The sequence below is a fragment of the Telmatherina bonti genome (assembly GCF_933228915.1).
Source record: "Telmatherina bonti genome assembly, chromosome: 10".
Taxonomy (NCBI): Eukaryota; Metazoa; Chordata; class Actinopteri; order Atheriniformes; family Telmatherinidae; genus Telmatherina; species Telmatherina bonti.
In genome coordinates, this window is record NC_136628.1 from 9,170,128 (window position 1) to 9,192,867 (window position 22,740).

Consider the following 22,740-nt stretch of genomic DNA (forward strand, 5'->3'; position numbering starts at 1 on the left):
TCTGTGTAGAAATTCTCCCTGCTTTTCATCCGGCTGAACACCTTGTCTTCCGTGTCTCTTCTGTCTGTTTTCCCAGAACAAAGGCTCCCTTCAGTATGAGGATAAATGGGACCTGATGCAGCCCATCGTACTGAAGCTCCTGCGGCAGGAGTCGGTCACCAAACAACAGTGGTTCGACCTGTTCTCGTACGTTTCTGTGACTTCAGATGAGATTTATGTGCATCTGGTACAGTGTTGTCAACATCTCCTCGTTGTCTTCACAGAGACGTCCATGCTGTTTGTCTGTGGGACGACAAAGGTCCAGGCAAGATCCACCAGGCTCTGAGAGATGACATCTTAGATTTCATCAAGCAAGCACAAGCAGTAAGGCAGCAGATGTTTCTGATTGGTTTGGCTCATGAATGTTCAGATGATCATCTCTCAGTCCACGTTCTGTAAAATAATTTGCTTTTCTAAACATTGAACACTGTTGTTTAATAACTTTTATCTTCTCCGCATTGTTCTGTCTGTAACTATCGTCCTCCTCAAGTTCACCACCGTCTGGCCTTCATGGCAGAAATAATCTCCAGAGGGAGAATTTAATTCTATGTAATAGTTATGAATGCAATAATATACATTTTGTCGCTAACCTTGGACATATCTAACAGTCTTATCACCACTAAAACCCCATCCGCCCGATATTTATAATATGGAAAATTATTCAGTTTTTTGTCATAAACAATGCAACAATTCAAATAATCAAATCTGGCTTTTAAAAGTTTCAAAATGTAAAACAAAGGTTGAATGTTTGGTCGTTTTTAGCATGTCTGAAGTTGTTTAAGTGAAAATACATTGATTTATGATAATTTTAAAGCCATTTTTGGTCACCAGAGGATGAATACATCAACAGTATAAAAGACAAAGTCAAGAATTTGACTTGAAAACAAGCTATTATGAGATTCATGCCACTACCAGTCAGACAGCCAAAATAATCCCCAGATAAAATGAAAAAGTGGAGAATAATGTTCAGAATGTGTGAAGAAGCCATGAGGTTAAATTAGAGCAGTGTGATATAACTCATAATTATTTTTTTCATCCAGAACTGGGTGTGACCAACATTTTCTACTGGTTGAGAGCAGAATTACTGCAGTAAACTGGCTGAGAAGAGATGATTCTGTTAGCAGTAGGGCTGGGCGATATGACCTTTTAGTAATGTCCCGATATTTTTATGGCATGTCACGATATACGATATATATATCTCGATATTTACCTTAGCCTTGAATTAATGCTTTGGTGCATACAATCACATCAGCAAGATGATTTTGTGTCTATATTAAAACATAATTGTTCATACTGCATTAAGATATGCTGATTTTAAACATTCATGCCAAAAGGATGAAATTGTAACAAAGCAAATTGATCAAAACCGTATTTATTAAACAGTTAAAACAGTGGCAGAAACATGTCATTTTAAAACAAAGTAAAGTGCCTTTACATGATGTAATTAATGCAACGTATGAAAATAGGTGCTCTAAGGGGGGACTTTTCAAATGATGAAATAAATTTGTGGTACTACTACCTTTTGTGGCGACTTTTGCGACATACTTTGCATACGACAGTTGTTTGGTCAACATCCTCTCTCCGGTATCCAAACCACCGCCAGATGATGGATCCTGTACTATTTTTCTTCTATTGTTTTCTTTTTTGCCACTGAAACAGGCTATCCTTTTGAAAAATTATTTTGAATACCATTAAAACCCCATAAATCAGCTTTTTCCTCCTTTATTAAATGTTAGATTATCAAATTTAACCAAAGGATTCTTATGTTTTGTGGAATAGCTAGCTGCATGTTCAACCCTCCTCCTTTTTCTGGGCTTGGGACTGCTCAGTGACCCAAAAGAGACACTTTGACAGAGATACATTTATGTTTTTTTAATTTGTGCAGTTTTCTTACTTTTAGTTTAGTCTTTTTTTTTTTTTTTTCTTTTTTTTTTTTAGTTTTAGCTTGCTTTGGGTTGAACTATTATAAGGCTTTGCTTTATGGATACGTTTCTGAGTTGTTGTGTATTTTTTTTTATCACAGAGTTTAGCGTAGACATCAGTCTTATAACACAGGCAGAATGTCCTCGTATCGTTTCCAATAAACGGCTTCAGTCAGCTTTTAATTCAGGGTTTGATTCCCACTCCTTTCTGTACTTTCTAGACACATGAGGAGCTAGATAAATATGCTTGTGTCACACACACAGTGGATGAGGTGAGTAAGTGACAGAGGCTGTGAATTTAATCAAATATGATTAATTATTTTTGCGTGACGTGAAAAACTTTGTAATTTACGTCCCACTCTGTGATCCAGAGTGGGATCAGTGGCAGATTTGGCTGTTCATTGTGACTGTAGGTGGAGTCGTGCAGGTGTCCTCTCTGCTCCTCTGACTGGCTGCAGCTGCAGCCGGAGCAACTTTAGGACGGGGAGAGACTCTCGTTCTGACAATAACTTTACAATATGCGCGTTAAAGTCAGTCGACAAAACACCAGGAAAGTCTCCAATAACTCCAGTAAAAGTCGCTAGATTTGTTGCTAGTCGCTTTTCACAAAAAAAGTCGCCAGATTTAGCGAGAAAGTCGCCAAGTTGGCAACAGTGTCTACACGCTGCCTCTCATGACGTAGCACATAGCTCACGTTATGTACGTAACGAGGTGCGCTTGCTTTAACTCTCCGTGCAAAGCGGTGGAGAGTCGAGGAGGAGGGAGGAAACGCCGCTCACAGCTAAAAACAACTGTGTGACAACAGGATACTCGAATATGACGAATATAGGCATTTTCTATATCGCACAGAGGACTAGCCACGATATCTCTAGTATATTCAATATATCGCCCAGCCCGAGTTGGCAGAATTGTACACTGTAGAAATAAAAGTTTTTATTGTTTATATCAAACCCTGCAGGCTACTCTCCTGCATGCTTTAGATGTTTCCCTCCTTAAACACACCTGACACAGATTTTCACATCTTTACGCAGAACATAATGCGGTTGGATCCATTCATTTAAATCAGGTGTTTTGGAGCAGGGAAACATCTAAAACCTACAGGACAGCAGCCTTTGAAGACCCTTGGTCTTGAATTTGTCATTCTCTGCAGGACTTATCTATTCAATTTATTTCAGCTTTATTTGTCTAGCACCACTTCATAACAATGTCGTCTCGGGGGGGCTTTACAGGCGCATCAGTTCAGGCCAATTCATAAACAGCCGAGCTAAGAGAAGCCAAATGATTGTATCAAATCTTGACTTCGATCCAGTACCGCACCCTGAGCTGCATGAGGCGACAGTGGGAAGGAAAAAAACTCCCGTTTTAGCAGGAATTCAATTCAGTTCAGCTGTATTTACATGGCGTCAAATCATGGCAATGCCATCTCAAGACGTAAGGGAGCAGGGCTGGAACTGGTGACCAAGTTCCAGATGTGTGGAGCATAGAAGCTGAATGCAGATCTCTGTGTCTAGTTCTGACCCTGAGAACTGAAAAAAGACCAGATCCAGATGTGCTGAGGGGTTTGGTAGGATCATATTGGGTCAAGAGGTCTCTGATGGGTTTTGTTCCGAAACCATTCAGACCTTTATAAACCAGCAGCAGAGCTTTAAAGTCTGTCCTCAGAGGGACAGGCAACCAGTTTAAAGACCTCTAAACTGGACTGATGGAGTCCATTTTCTTGGTCTTAGTGAGGACTGGAGCAGCAGAGTGCTGAACCAGCTGCAGGAAGACCCGTGAAGACACTTGCTGTAATAAAACTGACTAAACATGAAAGCCTGGACCAGTTTTTCCAGGTCCTGCTGTGACATCACGTCATTTACCTCCATATATTCTTCAGGTGATCGTACGCTGAGTACACGTGGCGTCTAATGTCAGCGTACTCCAGTTATTTCAGTTTTCCAGGAAGGTGTAGAGCAGGGATCCCCAACCCTGGTCCTCGAGGACTGGTGTCCTGCAGGTTTTCCAAGTGTTCCTGCTGGAACACGCCAGACTCAGACTCAGACAAGCTCTGCACGCCTGCATGAGCTCCCTGTGTATGCGTGGGTTCTCTCCGGGTACTCCGGCTTCCTGCCACCGTCCAACGACATGCATGTTAGGTTAATGGTTACTCTAAATTGCCCATAGGAGTGAAGCTTGTTCCATACTCCACAAGAAGCCAGAACTTTTTTCTTGTTCTCGAGGCTCCGAGAAGAAAATGACGTCATTTTGTTCTCGCGGACGTGTTAGAAGACAGTTCTCGACACACCGGGCTGGCAGAACTTTTTTCTTTCGGGGCTCTGAGAAGTATCGTGTGATTGGTCAGACATTGGAAGTGGGCGTGGTTAACACGGAGAAAGCATGAAGCGGAGTTGCTGCTTCCTTGTTTTTACTGTTGCAGGTAAAACGGATTGTTTTGATAAAACAGCTGATCGAGGTGGTGAGAAAGTACCAACATTTTTACATGTGACGTTAAAACACTCGGACCCAGCCGCGTGCACGACCCGCCCTGCCGCGTGCAAGACACGCCCAGCTGCGTGCACGACCCGTCCTGCCGCGTGCACGACACGCCCAGCTGCGTGCACGACCCGTCCTGCCACGGACGAAGTTGCTCGTTAAATAAGAAACGAGAAAAGCAGTCGGAGAGCGGAAACCTCCGCCAAGCACAAAGTTAAAGAATTCTTTTAAAAAAAAACTCCTGGATCCAAACGGTGATCTGGATCACCTCCAAAATTTAATTAGTTTTTCATTTTTATATTTGCAACAACTCTTGAAATTTTTCTAAAAATCCCTCCATAACCTTCTGAGTTATCTTGAGCAAAAAGACGCCAGGAAAACATAACCTCCTTGGCGGAGGTAACAACCGGGTTCGCACATAAAAGCAGACATCGCCCCCCGCAGTGATCCCTCCCCGCTGCAGATCTGCTTCTCGTGGAGGATGTATGGACCTGACAGAAAAGAAGTTTTTTCTTGTTCTTGCAGCCTCGAGAGCAAGAACTCAGTTCTTGCTTCTCGTGGAGGATGGAACAAGCCCTGCGATGGACTGGTGAGTTGTCCAGGATGTACCTTGCTTTTCGCCCAAAGACTGTTGGGATAGGCTCCAGCTTCCCCGCGACCCTTCATCGGACTAAGATAATGAATGAAAGTGTTCATTTATTTAGGACAGTGATATCATTTGTTCCGACTGTGAAATTCTGTTTTTAGTGACAAAATGAAAATATAATTTCTGGATTTGTTGGTCCTGTGATGGACTGGCGACCTGTCCGGGGTGTAAGCCGCCTCCCGCCTGATGATTGCTGGAAAAGGCTCCAGCTGCCTTGCAGCACCTAGTTGGACTGAGCGGGACGAACAACAAGTGAATCAACAAATTCTGGGATTTAAACAAAAAAAAAAAAAAAAAAAAAAGATCTCTTTATGCATAAAATAAACTGTGGCCTGTGTGTGTCCTGTGTGTGTGAGTTACAGACCGTACCATGGTCTACTCGTACTGTCACAACCCTCGCAGACAAAACCCCGGAAGAGGAAAGTTCATGTTCTGCTGCTGAAGCTGTTTGCACACACGAGCACTGGAGACTGTTAAGGAGAAAGTCCAGACAGTTTGGTCGGGTCACACGCTTCACGTGAGAGCAATAAAGCAGGAAAGTTTGTGCTGGATATAAGGGCGGCGGTGCAGCAAACTGCCGTCCAGAGCAGTGATTCTTCATCCTGGTCCTCGGGGCCCACTGGCCTGCATGTCTTAGTTCCTACCAACTCCAGCACACCTGATGCAGATCAACTTCACTGCTTGGCAAGTTCTATAAAAACCTGATAATGAGCCGTTGATTTGAGTCGGGTAGGGTAGCCTGTAAGACGTGCAGGGCAGCGGCCCCCGAGGACCAGGATTAAGACACGCTGGTGTCGAGCTCTCAGAAGGCAGCAGAAAGGGTTCTGTTCAAATCGCTGTTCTCTTTATAACATGCTGAGAGCGCAGAGTTCTGCGTGTGTTTCTATGTGTCCACAACGGTGGAGAGCAAGGCGGAGGTACACAGGTGTTTCATCTCACCTACTGATAATCCAGAGGTTTTAAGGGTCCTGGGGGGGAAATCTCCACAGAAACTCTGAAGTCACTGCAGAACATCTGCAGGACGTTCCAGGACTCCCAGATGAAACCGCTGGTATCTGTCTGCTCTGTGTACCTGCAGCAAGTCAAGATCGCCTTCGCCGTTAGGTGATACCGATACGTTACTGACAGCTGGCACTGGTTTATTAGAAAGCTGTGTGTGTGTGTGTGTGTGTGTGTGTGAGAGTGTGTGTGAGAGTGTGTGTGAGAGTGAGTGAGAGAGTGAGTGAGAGAGTGAGTGAGAGAGTGAGTGAGAGAGTGAGTGAGTGAGAGTGAGAGTGAGAGAGAAAGAAAGAAAGAAAGAAAGGGGTTTTGGCCTCTCCATGCAGTAAACTGACTCTGACTTGTGTTTCTCACCCTTTCCAAGCGGGTTCTGAGTCACCAGGATGACACAGCGCTGCTAAAGGCCTACATCGTGGAGTGGAGGAAGTTCTTCACGCAGTGTGACATCCTGCCCAAACCCTTCTGCCAGCTGGAGATCACTCTGATGGGCAAGCAGGGCAGCAACAAGAAGTCCAACATGGAGGACAGCATCGTCCGCAAGGTGAGGAGCAGCTTCTCTCGTCTGTGTCAGCAGGATGCAGTGAAATAAATCCTACATGTTCTCTGCTGGTCTGGTGACTGCAGCTCATGCTGGACACGTGGAACGAATCCATCTTCTCCAACATTAAAAACAGACTACAGGACAGCGCGATGAAGCTGGTTCACGCCGAGCGGCTGGGAGAGGCCTTCGACTCCCAGCTGGTCATCGGAGTCCGAGAGTCTTACGGTGAGGAATACAGACCGCCGCAGACGAGAAAAGTCAGACGCTTTGGTTATTATTCGCATCTAACAGCAGGATTGTTGATGCAAAACAGTCTTCAATAAAATAATAGAGCTATAAACTTTATTTATTTGGCACCTGTCTAAACAAATACACACCACTCAGAAAAAGTTGTGGATATTTAACTGTAAAATTGAGAGAAAATGTAAAAAGTTGCTGCTAAACTGACACAAGTCTGACTCTGTTACTGTCTGAACAGTGAACCTTTGCTCCAACCCTGACGACAAGCTGCAGATCTACAGGGACAACTTTGAGAAGGCGTATATGGACTCCACTGAGAGGTTCTACAGAACGCAGGCACCGTCCTACCTCCAGCAGAACGGCGTCCAAAACTACATGAAATACGTGAGTATCGGACATGGATGTGCAACAGAACACCATCAGGAGGTGGAAATGTTTCACCTGAGGAAAGGACGACATAACACAGCCAGCCGGCTGCTGATGCAAACAGAGAAGAAGAATTACATTCTTCTTCTCTTTTGTCCCGATTCGATTTAACGTGATTCTCACAATTCTTTAATATTGCTGTGTATGTATAAAATGTATCAAACTTTTTTTTTTCGTCATTTTTCTTGATTTCAATGAGGAAAAAACAACACAGTAGCCAGACCATCATTCTGCTGCTGTGATGCCCAAGAACACAAGTAAAAAGATCAATAAAAACAATAAAAATTGCAAAAATTTTATAATGGATTATTTTTATTTATTGGGAAAAAAAAAGGATATTTTTTTAAACAAAAAAAATCGGTTTTAAAATTGTGAAGCAAAAAAATCCTGATTTTTGATTATTCAATCCCCCCCCCCCACTAAGCAGGTAGACAGAGATAATAAATAACGAGGAATGATGGTTGATATGAGCAGCATACACAAGGACCAGCAGCAACGTCTCCAAACCAGCAGCTTTTCACAGAAGAAACACGTCGTATCTGAGCCGATTTCCTGTCAGCTGTTCATGAATCAACAGTTTGATGCGCACTTTTACAAACTCTGCGTTCCCACCAGGCGGATTCAAAGCTGCGGGAAGAGGAAAACCGGGCTCTGAGGTATCTGGAGACGAGACGTGACTGTAACTCCGTACAAGCGGTGAGTTTCCTACGAGATGCAGCCGAGCAGTTTACAGCTGAGCTGGTTAGAAAATGCTTAGCTAAAATCTCTTCTTTCAAATGTCCAGTTTCTGTTTTGTTTCAGCTTTATTTGAGCAGTTTTTAGGCTTTTGATTTTTTATTATTATAGATGACTGCAACGTATTTTGTCCAGTTTCTCACAATGTCTTCATACCTCTGCATAAATATTTGTCCCGTTAAACCTAAATTCATCTGCATGATCATTTCAGGTAGTTTGATCTTTCATTATATTGTTTCTCTAATGCGTTTATCTCCTCAGTTAATGGAGTGTTGCGTCAATGCACTTGTAACGTCCTTCAAGGAGACCATCTTGGCTGAATGTCCCGGCATGATCAAACGAAACGAGACAGAGAGTGAGTACAGCAGGACTGCTCCCGCCAGCAACTCCGCCAGCTCAGGTTTGCAGCAGGAAGTAGTCCTGAACAAACTTCCCCATGTCCGGCATCTGTTCTACATCTGTGTGTGTGTGTGTGTGTGTGTGTGTGTGTGTGTGTGTGTGTGTGTGTGTGTGTGTGTGTTGCACAGCCACATCTCTGAATTCAGGTCTGACATGTCCAGCAGCCACGTGTCCTCAGATAAGAAGGATGTTCAGGTTGACTGGAAACAAGAACGTATCTATCCAGCACCACTGCTGGGTTGTTACTTAGTTACTTTTGTAAATTGTAGTGAGATTACTTTACCATTACTGCCTTGGAAATGTAACGTCCCCATGTGTTACTTTACTTTCATGTTTCCTTATTCAGCGTGCACACACATGGAACACACACTCCGTGTTCTGCAGGAAGCAGAACGACTTGCTGTAAAATTCCCCGACAAGCTAAAGGCCGCTGCCATGATGCTCATCAGCTCTTCCATGTAAATTAGATCCGTTCATGCCGTGCGTTTACATGGGAGTTTTAATTCCTAATAAAAGTTAATTCTGCTTTAAACTGATAAAAAATAACCGTGTAAATACTTAATTCTTAATGCTAATTTTTATTCAGAATTAAACTTAATTCCGATGTAAGTGTCTGGTTTATTCGCATTTTAATTCTGAACTATTTAATTCCTCTGTCATGTAAACCTTCAATCTGCTCTAAGTTAACTCCGGTCATTCTGAGCATGCTCGTTACCTTATCCTGTCCCGATGACGCGCGTTGTTTTGCCTCCCGTGTTCAGTGGTCTATCTTTCCTCTGCTTCTCAGTTGCTGCAGAAAGTGAAGTAGTATGCTCGTGTTGAGCTGCTACTTCACATTTATAATAAAAATAGCGGTGAAACTGGTACTTATTATGTAGTTTTTACAAGTTATGACTGAAAAGACGAGAAGCAGGGAGTCAACTTTGTTTATTCCCGGTATACGTCATACGTCACGTGCACCCTCTGTCCAATCAGAACCCTTCCCAACCCGCCGCTCTAAAGAGGAATTAAGTGTTTCATGTAAACTCCCATTTAGAATTATTATTTTCATGTAAACTCCTAGGAGAATATGTTAATTCTGAAATATTTTTATTTTTTTAGACTTCAGAATAAAAACCCAATGAGTTATAAATTCTCGTTTTATTCTATGAACTCCAGAAGTGGACACACTGATTTTACCTCACTTAAATCCGCCTCTATGGCAGTGTGTCCAGACACAGACACACGCTCACACACGCAGTACTTAAACAGAACTTTACACACAAGGCAACACAGCTGGAGGAACGTAAGAAACTTTACTTACTACAGTATAGTAAAGTCATTTTTTGGCTGATATTTTAAGTGTAATGCTTTACTTCAATACTGTTGTTACTGCAGAATGTTACTTTGCATCGCCTTACTCCCAGCGCTGTCCAGCACATGTTCATTTACATATAAACTAATACAAACCTGACTAAGTTAGTTAACAAACCTTTACTAATGATGCATCCATCTATTCACCACATGTTGATAGTTTCTAACCAACGAGGACTCCGTCTCTCGCTCCACGTCTCTGGTTCTTCCAGTCTGACAGAAAAACCAGTAAAATGAGGTTAAATCTCTGCATCAGGTTGACCATAACCATCACTGATTACAGAATAAAGCGTTCATGTAATAAGTCTTGTTTCCAGTTCCTAAATGTGTTCAACTGGTTTCATATCTACTCCTCACATCAATAGTAAAGCATCATGAAACTCATTTTATTAGTTTTGCAGGATTAAAAAAATACAAACAATTCACATTTAAGGCAGAAAAATAACTATAATATGAATCTTTCCACATATGCAGTCACAAACACACCTTTAATAAATGTTTTAACATTTTATCTCCACATCCAGTTTGAGTTTTTAACTTTTAAATCTCCAAGTATCTTCTCATTTTACCAGAGTAAACCGTGAACTTCTCACACACATTTATCACACACATTTCCTCTAATTCATTCAGTTATTCAAGCTGTTTTTCTTCACTGGTTTACACACAGTTTAAACACAACAACCAACATGGCTGAAGCTGAAGCTAACCCAGATTGCACTCATCGTTGCAAAATGTGTCAGTGATTGTTGGAGCATGTCGTGCCAACTATTTCCCACGATGCAACGCTGTGGTGATGCAGGTTTTTTTACATGGCAGGAGATGATGGGTGCACAAAGAGACCAGGATGGTAACTCATCACAATATCTACAAGCTCATTAATATTTCACTTTAATAACAAACCTTTACAATAACATTCTTTTGTAAATTTCTGATATATTTTTTTATTCATAGACATTTTTCTCATGTTAAAACCTTTGGATGGGTGCAAACTTAATGCTAACGTTTCTGTCACACACACACACTCAGCAGAGACACAGCAGGTGACTTTCATGTCTGGAAACAGTGATGATCTTCAGACAGGCGTTAACATCATAAACTGTTTGTTTTTGCTGTAAATGTGGTTTAAAAAGGTGAAAAAATGATGAAGCTGTCAGACAAGTTTCATCACAGATACACAAACCTTTTCTGTGATACTTGCTGTAAAGTTTATGTTTATTCCAGATTTACATAGTTTTTTTGTTTCTTCGTCTTTTTTTTAATCCAGTAAGAGAACCCAGATTTATCTCCTGTTACAGACCAGATGTTTTGCACACATTGTCTCTGGGTTCAGGAGTCATGCTTAGTGTAAATAAAATCATCTGGTACCTAAACTCCTCCCTCACTGAGCTGATGCAGCATTCCTTTCCCAGATAATTTTATCATTTAACTGTAAAACACCTCCGTGAATCGCTGTGGGAGTAGATTTTGCTTAGTAAAAAGTGAATAATCTGGTGTCTGCATTGGTCGTCTTCATGTGTTTAAGTCTGCGCAGCTTGATTTGGCCCAACAGACAAAGGTCGTCCTCCATAATGGATTTTAAATTCGCCAGTTTTCTGCTTGCTGTGTAAATGTTGCCAAATGAAACCTCAGTATTCAGCAGGTCACATCCAGAGCTGCTCAGACTTCTGGTCTACACATTATTGTCCTCATGATTGTAGCTACAGTTTTGTTTTATTAAATCAATAAGTGGTCATCCGTCTGAAAGCTGCTCTCTATTTTCCACCCAGAGTTGCATCTGATGTTCTCTCTGATGGACAAAGTTCCCAGCGGCATCGAGCCCATGCTGAAAGACCTGGAGGAGCACATCATGAGTGCAGGCCTGGCAGACATGGTGGCTTCAGCTGAGACTATTACCTCTGTAAGTATCACTCACACACACACACACACACACACACACACACACACACACACACACACACACACACACCAGGCGCTTTATCAGCTTCACCTGTTCACATTCTTTTTAACACAATGAAATAACCGGCCAGTCACACGGCAGCATGCCGACATGGTGGAGACGACGATGGACATGGTTGCTGATGTGAGAGGAGAATGGACAGACTGGTTGGAGAAGATAGAAAGGCAACAGGAGGGATGTCAGTCTAACAACAACTCAAAGGTTCAGTTCGATTCCCGTTTCCAGGGTTACGATTCAATTCAGCATCAATTCTAAATTCAAACGGATTTTTGATTCATGATCATTACACTTAAGTAACGAAAGGCGCTCATTTCCCAAGTAACTTCCTTCTTCTCTCAGCTAGAAAGAACTGAGACATGATTAGGTCCGATTCGATTTAAATTGCGACACGTTCAAAACTTTATTTACTCGTTTTTTTAATTTCTCAATTAAGGAAAAAACAACACAGCAGCCAGACCATCATTCTGCTGCTATAATTCCCACGAAGACGAGTAAAAAGATCATTAAAAACAATAAAAATGACAAAAATTTTACTATGGATTATTTTATCTATATTTTTTATTTTTTTCTTTTAAACAAAAATGTCTTTTTTTTTTTTTTTTTTTTTTTTTTTTTTTTGGTGAAGCAAAAAATCCCAATTTTCCATTTTTTTTCTATTCGATTCCCCACCCCTAGGCAACAGAAACTCAAATATTTGCTGGTTCCAACCAAGATATGCAGAACATCATCTCTGAACACACAACATGTCCAGCCTTGAAGCAGCAGCAGAAGTCCCACTTTGGTCCCCTTAGTACCAGTATGACATTGTTTAACCAGCACAGCCTACCTGAGTGTTGCTGCTGACCATGTCCATCCCTTTCTGAGCACAGTGTAGCATCTTCTGATATATTCACACATCTGGTCTGAGCACTGAAGGTGGTGAGGAGGCCTATTTGAGTTGTAGCGTTATTATTTTTCTTATTCCGTTATCCACTAAATCACGTTTGTTGGTGCCCTCAATAAGGTAAAAACAAAAAAAAACTTACTAAACTCCCCTCTCTCGGGAGGGAATACCTTAGACCAGGGGTGCCAAAGTCCAGTCCTTGAAACCTTTCATCCTTAACCTTTTAGATGCAACCCCTGTCCAGCACAGCTGAGTCAAATAGCTGAGTTCCTCTCCTGCATGTCATTCAGCTCTGCAGAGGCCTGCTAACGAGCCACTTATCTGATTCAGGTGTGTTGGAGAAGGGTTGCACCTAAAAACAGCAGGATGGTAGATCTCCAGGACCGGACTTGGGCATCCCTGCCTTAGACTGTATATAAAAAGATAGGCGGAGCCTCCGTGACGTCACCCGTAGGTTTCTGAAGAGCTGAATTGAAGCTCAGTGGGGGGTTCCTACCATCGTCATGTTGGCAGGGGCATGCGTGTCGTCTCACCCGGAAAATACAAAAATGGGCAAAGAGATGGAGCTGAGAGGCTGTGAGGGATGTGGAGGTGGATGACTGACATCTGGCGATCTTCGAGCTTTCTGTAGCTAAGAGCTAACCGAGCTAACCGGGAGATATCAGGAGCTAACCAGCTAACAGAGGTAAGCGGGCTAAAGCTAAGTCACGTTAACTGGCTAAAAATCGCGGTTGTTCTACGTTCTTCTTACTTGAAGCGGGAGATTGGTACCTGTCAATCAAAAAGACACGCCCCTAAATATGCCAAACTTCGAGATTAAATTACTTTTAAAGAAAAAAATTAACTCCCCCCACAGTTGTCATGAAGGTAAACCTGACCTACTAAACCGGATTAAATGGATTTTTGAACCAGGCTGTAAACATGTTTAATTCTGCTGTGAAGTTGGTCTTTTTAACATGGGGATTTGCTCTGTTTTGGAGCCCCTAGTGGATGAAGGGGGAACTGCAGGTTTATGCCCTTCCACATAGGCTTCACTTTTAACTGCCGGAGGTTGCCGATTAGGGAATACATAAGTTTTCTTTCTGGGGTGAGTTTATGCTAAAATTACGCATTAGTGCCATTTATTTTTGCCGCCCCACCACTGCACCTTATCATTCTTTATGAATTTGGGAACACACGTTCTACACGCCACAGGGAACAAAAAAGCCTCTTGGACACATGCTTCAAACTCAACAGGAAGTCAGCCATTTCGGGTCAAATGTTCGATTATGGCGCTTTGCTCATGTCACATTTGAACAAACTTGTTATAGTGATTTCATCACATAACCCACCAAACTCAGTCCGAATGTTCAGAAGGCAAATCTTATTGAAAGATTTTGCCATTGTCAGTGGGCGTGGCCATGGGCGTGGTTGTGTGCGTGGCCGTGCGGTCTCTCAAAGTTTGATATTTCACCATGAAACACAATGCTGAAAAAACTCCACATAAAACCAGAAAACTGCACCAAAATGTGCAATGCCAGTCCCATCCTGAACACATCGACATGTTCATATCTGAACTAGGCGTTAGCCACGCCCCCTGGCGACATGAAGAGGATTTCCGCTTAATTTCAGCTCTTTTTTCTTGTTACAGGACTCGGAGAAATACGTGGAGCAGCTTCTCACCCTGTTTAACCGCTTCAGTCGCCTGGTGAAGGAGGCCTTCCAGGACGATCCCCGCTTCCTGACAGCAAGAGACAAAGTGAGCTGAGACTTTTCCTGACTTTAGCCGTCATTAAATATCCTAATGACCAAAAATCTTACCTGTTTCATAAACTTTTTTTTTTTTGCAGGCATATAAAGCTGTTGTGAATGATGCAACTATATTTAAATTAGAGCTTCCCATGAAACAGAAAGGGTAAGAAAAACTCTGTCCATGAGATTCTGCTTCTTTCCTGAACAGTAGAGAAGTCACGTCTGTCTGTCGGCGCTGTGTTTACAGGGTAGGGTTGAAAACTCAGCCAGAGTCCAAGTGTCCAGAGCTGCTGGCCAACTACTGCGACATGCTCCTGAGGAAGACCCCGCTCAGTAAGAAGCTCACCTCTGAGGAGATTGAGGCCAAGCTCAAGGAAGTAGTAAGTTTTTCTGTCATGTAGCGTGGCCGTTGTCCACCCCATCCTCATTGTTACTTTGGTTTTATTGCATCCCCGATGTGTTTTTAAAGTCTTGGTGGGGAGGAATGACGTGTACAAAGACAGATTGAACTAAAATAGGACAAAAATAAGTTTATTATAAAGAACTTTAATCCACTCAGAGGTTTTGTTTTGTACATGTTGTACATCTAACCTACACAAACAGGTGTGTCATGATGTGAAAGCTCATATCCTGCGTCCCCTCCAAGTAGATGCTGGGAGGTGTTAGGAAACTGTCGTACCAAACAGAATCTGTGATAACGGGCAGCCTTTGCAGCGTCCAACAAATCTGACTTACTGCCAGCAAACTGGACCAATCTCTGGGACATACAGGGACTGAACTGTCCGGTATTCCATTCTCCCAGAACAGCCCCCCTACAGGAGTCCACAGGAGTCCACAGGCACACACACTGGTTGGGTGAACTCCCATGACCCTGAAGAGGGTGTAGAGCTGATCTACTGTTCCACAACCAGGACAAAAACCCACTTTTCCTCCTCAGTCTGAGGCTCTACTATCCATGTACCCGTCTGTTCCAGGTACCCTGAATTGGCCTGATCAGTTAGACTGAGGGGTATTACTCCTCTGTAGTTGGAGTACACCTTCTGGGCCCCCCCTTCTTGAAGATCAACACAGGTGAAAGAGTTGCATCCTGACTAATCAGCTGTTGCACAAGAGGCAGAAATAACAAAGAGCTCAGTCTGTGAACAGTGTGAGTGCCAGTCTGACTCTGTTATGTCTCTTTTCCCTCTGTATCAGCTTGTCTCAACTCAACTTGTCTCAGCTTGGTCCGGTTTCTTTTCCATTACAGTTTAGTACCAGGTCTAAAAGGGGCGGGGTTTGTGTGAAATCACTGTAACGTCAGTGTTGTGCACGACAACCTCTATAACAACACAGGACCTGCAGGCAATCTGCTACTTGGTCTGCGGCTCGCCGGTCGCTGACCATAAATCGTATCCATCTGTTGGAACCGCTTCCAGTCTTGTCTGTTTGATCCACTCCGACCATCGTGGTCCTTGACCTGCCGATAGTCACTTTGGAGCTTTTTCAGCTTCTCGACACTGCTGGAAACTCCGTTGCTAGTCGTAGACATTAAGCTCTTGATAAATTTTGTCATTTCCTGTCGCTCCATCTGGTTCCCTCTGTATCCTTTCCTCAGCAACCAAGCAGAGAAATGTGTCCACCTCAGAGTTGGACCGTGGAACAGACTTTTGTTGCGCCATTGCTTGTTACGTAATGTAAACAACTTGCGAGTTGGAGTCGCTCTTCCAGTGATGTCACTCCCTGACCTCTGATTGGCCGCGCCCCTGACCAATTAGTTACAAAACAAGTACCGGTGAACGGGTACGAAAGCCCAGTGGAAAACCCTACAAACTGAGGCGAGTTAAGTTGAGACAAGCTGATACTGATGGAAAAGGGCCGTTACAGAGCGACTGACTCTCCCTCAGACCCAGACTCAATAGATCACTTCTCACTGGTTTGATTTGCTCTTCGGTTTTTACCTCTCTGACAGTTTTTGTTGCCTCTGACAGAATCAAGGCTGATAAATGTTTCTTACGCGTCTCATTCACCTGCAGAAAAATGGCACTGATGTGGTGGCAAGCAATGTGTTCTGTCTGAACTTCTTTTCATCCCTTCGGCTGCAGCAGACGTCTTCCTTTTCAGCCTGTTAGAAATGTGTGATTCAGACTGGTGCTCTGATGGGAACTCAAAGCATTTTACAGAAACATGCACACGTTTACGTCAGAAACGTCCAGCACCGCACTGCTCAGTGACATCTCCTGTCAGGTTTTCCTGATAAATGTTGTTTAGGACTACAGGTGTGTGTGTCGGTGTGAAGCTCAGGTCTGTGATGTTTCCCACTGAAATGTGAGAAATCCTGGAAAAACTCTTCAAACGAGCTACATTTAGAAAATAGTCCAAACCTGTTTCTTCACATTTCTCCCTGAAGCCACACCTCCAAAGCACAGAAACCCACAGGGGTTGATGGGGGAGGGACGAATGGCTTTGGGTTGGATAGACGTACCACCATCCAGTCGTTTAGAACGGGCCGGTTTAAACAAGTGGATCGTGTTTTTTCAGTCCTGTCCGTTTCACAAGTATTTAATTTTTTTTTCCTATTTGTGTTAAAGCATTTACTGACTCGGCTGCAGTCAGTCAGGACGTGAAGGGGATTTTTAGTACAATAGTAATAAATAATAAGTACTAATAGTAGAAATGCTCCTGGAAGAAATCTCCTAGTCTGCCTTTAAGACCCATTTTTGCTTCCTCACGAATGGAGTTTCTTTCTCAAACCTGGTCCTACATCGCCGTCCTCATATGTCCATTTGCCTTTTATGCTGCCATGGTTGTTCCTCACTGTAGGTTCTCTTGTGTTTTGACACTGGTTTGTGGTGGTAACGCACCACTATAAAGTTGTTTATATCCATCCAAAAACGCCAACAAACGAGAAGAACCAAACGTTGTCCTTTCTTCTTCTCTGGTTTGATGATTTAGCTGGTTGTGTGTCAGCTTTACGACCCAGCTCTACCCCTGTGATTCCCGGTGGTTTTGCTCCATTCTGCATCAGGTAATGGATAGCTAAGCTCCCTAAAAACGGACCAAATTAGGAATGGAACCAACACAGGAGACGGAGGAAACCGTCTGTCCGTCTGCGTATCCATACCTGTCCAGCTTTGGGTTTTAAAATGAGGGAAATTCTTGGCAGCTGCCAGGAGGGTCGTGGTGGCAGTAAGAGAGGCGTCTGTCACCGTGTGAGAAGGTATATGGTTGCCACATGTTGGAGGGGGGGAAGTTGTCTCCTCGTATCCGTTTATTTTCTTCCCGTATTACCGGTATAATCCAGGAGATTTACGGGAAAATAAAAATGCTGGAAAGGGCGCGAGTTTCCTGGCCAAAACGAGATACCTGACATCCGTCTTCTGCGTCCGGCACAAATGGACCTGCAGGTTCCCTGCTTTAAAGGCAGAGTATGTAAGATTTCAAGGCGATTCTTTTCACCACCAGGTGGCAAACACCAGGTCGTGAACAAAACCACAAAACTGCTACCTCCACAAACCACCACAGGTTGGCAGTAATGAGCAAAACTCACCCCTCCTCCTTTCCAGCTCCAATGAGGGCAGGAATCAGAGCCGCTCTGCAATAAATGGGCTTATACTCCCCCTACTGGTGGAAAAAAGTACTTTTTCTTTTACTGGTCAGAAAACATTCAAGAAGGGTCTTGGTCATTAATTAAACTTGTAATTTAATAACACATCAAATATGGACAGACTGGAATCTACATGTTTAGAAAACTATCTAATTATGATTGTAGTTATTTTTTTAGTTAACTTATTTTGAAAATATTAAAAATCTTACATACTGTACCTTTAACACACTTGACACAGATTAATGTGCAGAACCAGCTGTTGGATTCCTTTATCTGAATCAGGTGTGTTGGAGCAGGAAGCATCTAAAAGCTGCAGGACTGCAGCGTTTGAGGTCCGCGCTGCACACAAAGGCAGCAGGTTGTCCATCCAACTTTCATGGTCTGCTGCAGCTTTGACAGTAGAAAGACGTTAGGGCTGTGACACACGCTTTTGTCCCGATTCGATTCTGATGTTTTGGGCGCCGATTTGATTTTAATTGCGATTCTCATGATTCTTCCATATTGCTGATTTTTGTAGATTAAAAACAAAAAAAATGTAAAAAACTTTTTTTTTTTTTTTTTAACTCTTCATTTATCTTTATTTCAGTTAAGAAAAAAAACAACACAGCAGCCAGATCATCATTCTGCTGCTAGAATGTCCAGGAAGACAAATAGAAAGATCAATAAAAACAATAAAAATGACAAAAATTTCATAATGGATCATTTTTATTTTTTTTAAATAAAAATCGATTTTTTAACAAAAAAAAAAAAAAAAGAAATCGATTTTAAAATTGTGAAGCAAAATATCCCGATATTCGATTTGTTGATTAAATTTTCCCACCCCTAAAAGACGTAGTGAAGTAGACTGCAGGGTTATAATTAGGGGTGGGAAAATCGGGATATTTTTGCTTCACAATTTTAAAATAGATTTTTTGTTAAGAAATCAATTTTTTTTTTCAAATAAATAAAAATAATCCATTGTTAAATTTTTGCCATTTTTATTGTTTTTATTGATCTTTTTGCTTTTCTTCTTGGGCATTATAGCAGCAGAATGATGATCTGGCAACTGGGTTGTCTTTTTCCTCATTGAAATGAAAGAAAATGACGAGATAAATAATAAAAAAAAAAAGTTTCATATATTTATTTTGTTTTTAATCTACAAAAATAATCAATATCAAAGAATTGTGAGAATTGCAATTTAAATCGAATCGGCACCCAAAAAATCTGAATCGAATCGGGACAAAAGCATATCGTCACAGCCCTATTTATGACTCAGCACATGAGATCATGATGAATCATCTTTAGTTTTTATCTTAAAACGACATATCTGTTTACTTCAAACTTTTAGCTGTTACATTTGTCTCCTCAGCCCTTTATTATGATATAAACTGACCTCATAGGAGTATAAAACATGTCATCAAACATGCAATAAAAACTGGTCTGGTGATGAACCAGTATTTTAGAAAAATGTCAGATAAAAGGTGTGCAGCCTGCTGCAGTGCGCCGCCACAGCGAACGAAGAGAAAACAGCTGCTAACTGTTAATCTGCTTTTTGCAGCTTTTGGTCCTGAAGTACGTCCAGAACAAAGACGTGTTCATGCGCTACCACAAGGCCCACCTGACGCGCCGCCTCATCCTGGACATCTCAGCCGACAGCGAGATCGAGGAGAACATGGTGGAGTGGCTCAGGGTGAGGACGAGCTGGTTTCATCTCATAACAACAACAACGTAAACTGGAGACGTTTGTCAGAATTGTGATCAAGAAGTCACCACAGAGATCACATAAAAAGCTCGAACTCACCGGGACGGTCATCTCTTTGTTAGTTTTCAGAAACGTTAACCAGCATTTAACTGTTTACATGTCAACAAGTTGTTAATAAATCATTGGCTACACAAGACATGGACCTGTGATGTCATCTTTTCCTTCCAGGAAGTGGGGATGCCAGCTGACTACGTCAACAAACTGGCCCGGATGTTTCAGGACATCAAGGTGTCGGAGGATCTCAACCAGTCCTTTAAAGAAATGCATAAACACAACAAGCTAGCTTTACCAGGTACGTCAGCAGCTTTCACACCTTCTGGGTACATTTTTTTATTCTTATTTTATTTTTATTTTATCATGAGAAAGTAGCTGTTAAGCCTGAAGGCTGGAACTGCAACAAAATGCAGTCTTAATGCTGAGATGGAGGCTTTAAAACACCTTTCTGTTCTGTCTACAGACGGCAGCGTTTTATTGGTTATTCTGCCTCAGACTTCCAAAGTTTCCGACAGATTCTCTTCATCCTTCTCTGGTCGTAATCAGACTTTATATTAATCCATCGTCTTCCTTTGTTTTAATCATGATTTGGTGCCGAGCTGCTGCCAGCTGATGACCGTGACAAAACTCCTACAAGCAAAACTCTCAGTTTTGGAGCGACATGAGCATCAATTTGTAAAGCGACCTTGCGTTTATTGACCGGGGCTCGAATAAAATGTATTATTATTATTATTATTATTATTATTATTTATGATTTGATAATTTATGCAATAATGCATAAATGAACCTCTCTGAGTTATTGATTTTATTTTGTCAGCTCTGGTAAAAAGTAAGAAGCTACGTTATGTGAGAGCTTTCTTAATCACCATCTTTTGTTTTATTTTATTAAAGTACATATTTATATTCTTAAACAGAAGGGGGACCGGAGGGTGTGTTCCAATTACAGGGGAATCACACTCCTCAGCCTCCCTGGTAAGGTCTATTCAGGGGTCCTGGAGAGGAGGGTCCGTCGGATAGTCGAATCCCGGATTGAGGAGGAGCAGTGTGGTTTTCGTCCTGGTCGCGGAACAGTGGACCAGCTCTATACCCTCTCTGGGGTCCTGGAGGGGGCATGGGAGTTTGCCCAACCAGTCTACATGTGCTTTGTGGACCTGGAGAAGGCATTCGACCGTGTCCCCCGGGGGCTCCTGTGGGGGGTACTCCGGGAGTATGGGGTACCGGACCCCCTTGTACGAGCTGTCCGGTCCCTGTACGACAGGTGTCAGGGCTTGGTCCGCATTGCCGGTAGTAAGTCGGATCCGTTTCCGGTGAGGGTTGGACTCCGCCAAGGCTGCCCTTTATCACCGATTCTGTTCATAACTTATATGGACAGAATTTCTAGGCACAGCCGAGGTGTTGAGGGGATCCGACTTGGTGGCCTCAGGATTGGGTCCCTGCTTTTTGCGGATGACGTGGTCCTGTTGGCTTCATCTGGTCGTATCTCCTGCTCTCGCTTGAGCGATTCGCGGCCGAGTGTGAAGCGACTGGGATGAGAATCAGCACCTCAAAATCTGAGACCATGGTCCTCAGCCGGAATAGGGTGGATTGCCCTCTCCAGGTCGGGGGTCAGGTCCTGCCTCAAGTGGAGGAGTTTAAATATCGCGGGGTCTTGTTCATGAGTGAGGGAAAGATGGAGCGCGAGATCGACAGACGGATCGGTGCGGCGTCTGCAGTAATGCGGGCTCTGCGCCGGTCTGTCGTGGTGAAGAAGGAGCTGAGCCAGAAGGCGAAGCTCTCGATTTATCAGTCGATCTATGATCCTACCCTCACCTATGGTCATGAGCTGTGGGTCGTGACCGAAAGAACGAGATCTCGTATACAGGCGGCTGAAATGAGTTTCCTCCGCAGGGTGGCCGGGCTCTCCCTTAGAGATAGGGTGAGGAGCTCGGTCATCCGGGAGGGGCTCAGAGTAGAGCCGCTGCTCCTTCGCATCGAGAGGAACCAGTTGAGGTGGCTCGGGCATCTGGTCAGGATGCCTCCTGGACGCCTCCCTGGTGAGGTGTTCCAGGCACGTCCCTCTGGGAGGAGACCCCGGGGAAGACCCAGGACACGCTGGAGGGATTACATCTCTCGGCTGGCCTGGGAACGCCTCGGGATCCCCCCCGCAGAGTTGGCAAATGTGGCTGGGGAGAGAGAAGTCTGGGCTTCCCTGCTTAGGCTGCTGCCCCCGCGACCCGACCCCGGATAAGCGGCAGAAGATGGATGGATGGACATATTTATATATATATATATATATATATATATATATATATATATATATATATATATATATATATATATATATATATATATAATTTTTTTTTTTTTTTTTTTTTTTTTGACAAAGATATTTTTCCAGACTTAATTGCCATTCTTTTATTTTATTTTAAAAATTTATTTTTTTTTTTTTTTTTAACAAATATACTTTTCCTGACTTAATCGCCATCTTTTATGGTTTTTTTTTTTTAATTTGAATTATTTTTCATTTATTTTATTTAAAATTTGTTTTACTTTTTTCACAGATATTTTTTCTTCCTTTCTAAAAAAAAGAAAAAAAAAAGAGCAAACTGGGTCATAACGGTATCGCAGCACGATCTTCATTTTATTTTGTATTTATTTTTTATGTCTCGTATTTTTTACGAGTCTTTCTTTGACCTTTAACTTGAGGGAAATCAGCTGTTTTATGATAAACTAACCATCTGCAGGTTCCAGCTTCATGGAGTAATTGATGGAAATGACAAACTCATAGCCGTAAACATGGAACTGAAACATGAACAGCTTGAACATGTTGGACCAGTATAAGATGCTGACTTTGAACCGGGAAGTGTTTTCCTGTTTTCCTGCAGCTGACTCTGTCAACATAAAGATCCTGAATGCTGGAGCATGGTCGAGGAGCAGCGAGAAGGTTTTTGTGTCTCTTCCCACAGAGCTGGAGGACTTGATACCAGAGGTGGAAGACTTCTACAAGAAGAACCACAGTGGGAGGAAGCTGCACTGGCATCACCTCATGTCCAACGGCATCGTGAGTCAGACACGTTAATCAGCTGATTTCTCACCAAAC

General features: G+C 42.7%; 1 protein-coding gene across 2 annotated transcripts in view; it reads left to right on the forward strand.

The window, feature by feature from the left end:
- The window catches only part of cul5b (cullin 5b), a 31,270-nt gene that overhangs the window by 5,014 nt on the left and 3,516 nt on the right, over positions 1 to 22,740 (forward strand). The window contains exons 2-15 of one of the 2 annotated variants that reach the window (XM_079248008.1): positions 77 to 186; positions 264 to 363; positions 6,443 to 6,619; positions 6,703 to 6,844; positions 7,098 to 7,243; positions 7,901 to 7,981; positions 8,282 to 8,420; positions 11,539 to 11,669; positions 14,243 to 14,350; positions 14,442 to 14,506; positions 14,591 to 14,723; positions 19,464 to 19,595; positions 19,836 to 19,959; positions 22,526 to 22,701. In XM_079248008.1, coding sequence (XP_079104134.1) covers positions 77 to 186; positions 264 to 363; positions 6,443 to 6,619; positions 6,703 to 6,844; positions 7,098 to 7,243; positions 7,901 to 7,981; positions 8,282 to 8,420; positions 11,539 to 11,669; positions 14,243 to 14,350; positions 14,442 to 14,506; positions 14,591 to 14,723; positions 19,464 to 19,595; positions 19,836 to 19,959; positions 22,526 to 22,701 — 1,764 coding nt within the window. The remainder of the gene's footprint in view (positions 1 to 76; positions 187 to 263; positions 364 to 6,442; positions 6,620 to 6,702; positions 6,845 to 7,097; positions 7,244 to 7,900; positions 7,982 to 8,281; positions 8,421 to 11,538; positions 11,670 to 14,242; positions 14,351 to 14,441; positions 14,507 to 14,590; positions 14,724 to 19,463; positions 19,596 to 19,835; positions 19,960 to 22,525; positions 22,702 to 22,740) is intronic. The other variant, XM_079248009.1, reaches the window with a different exon arrangement.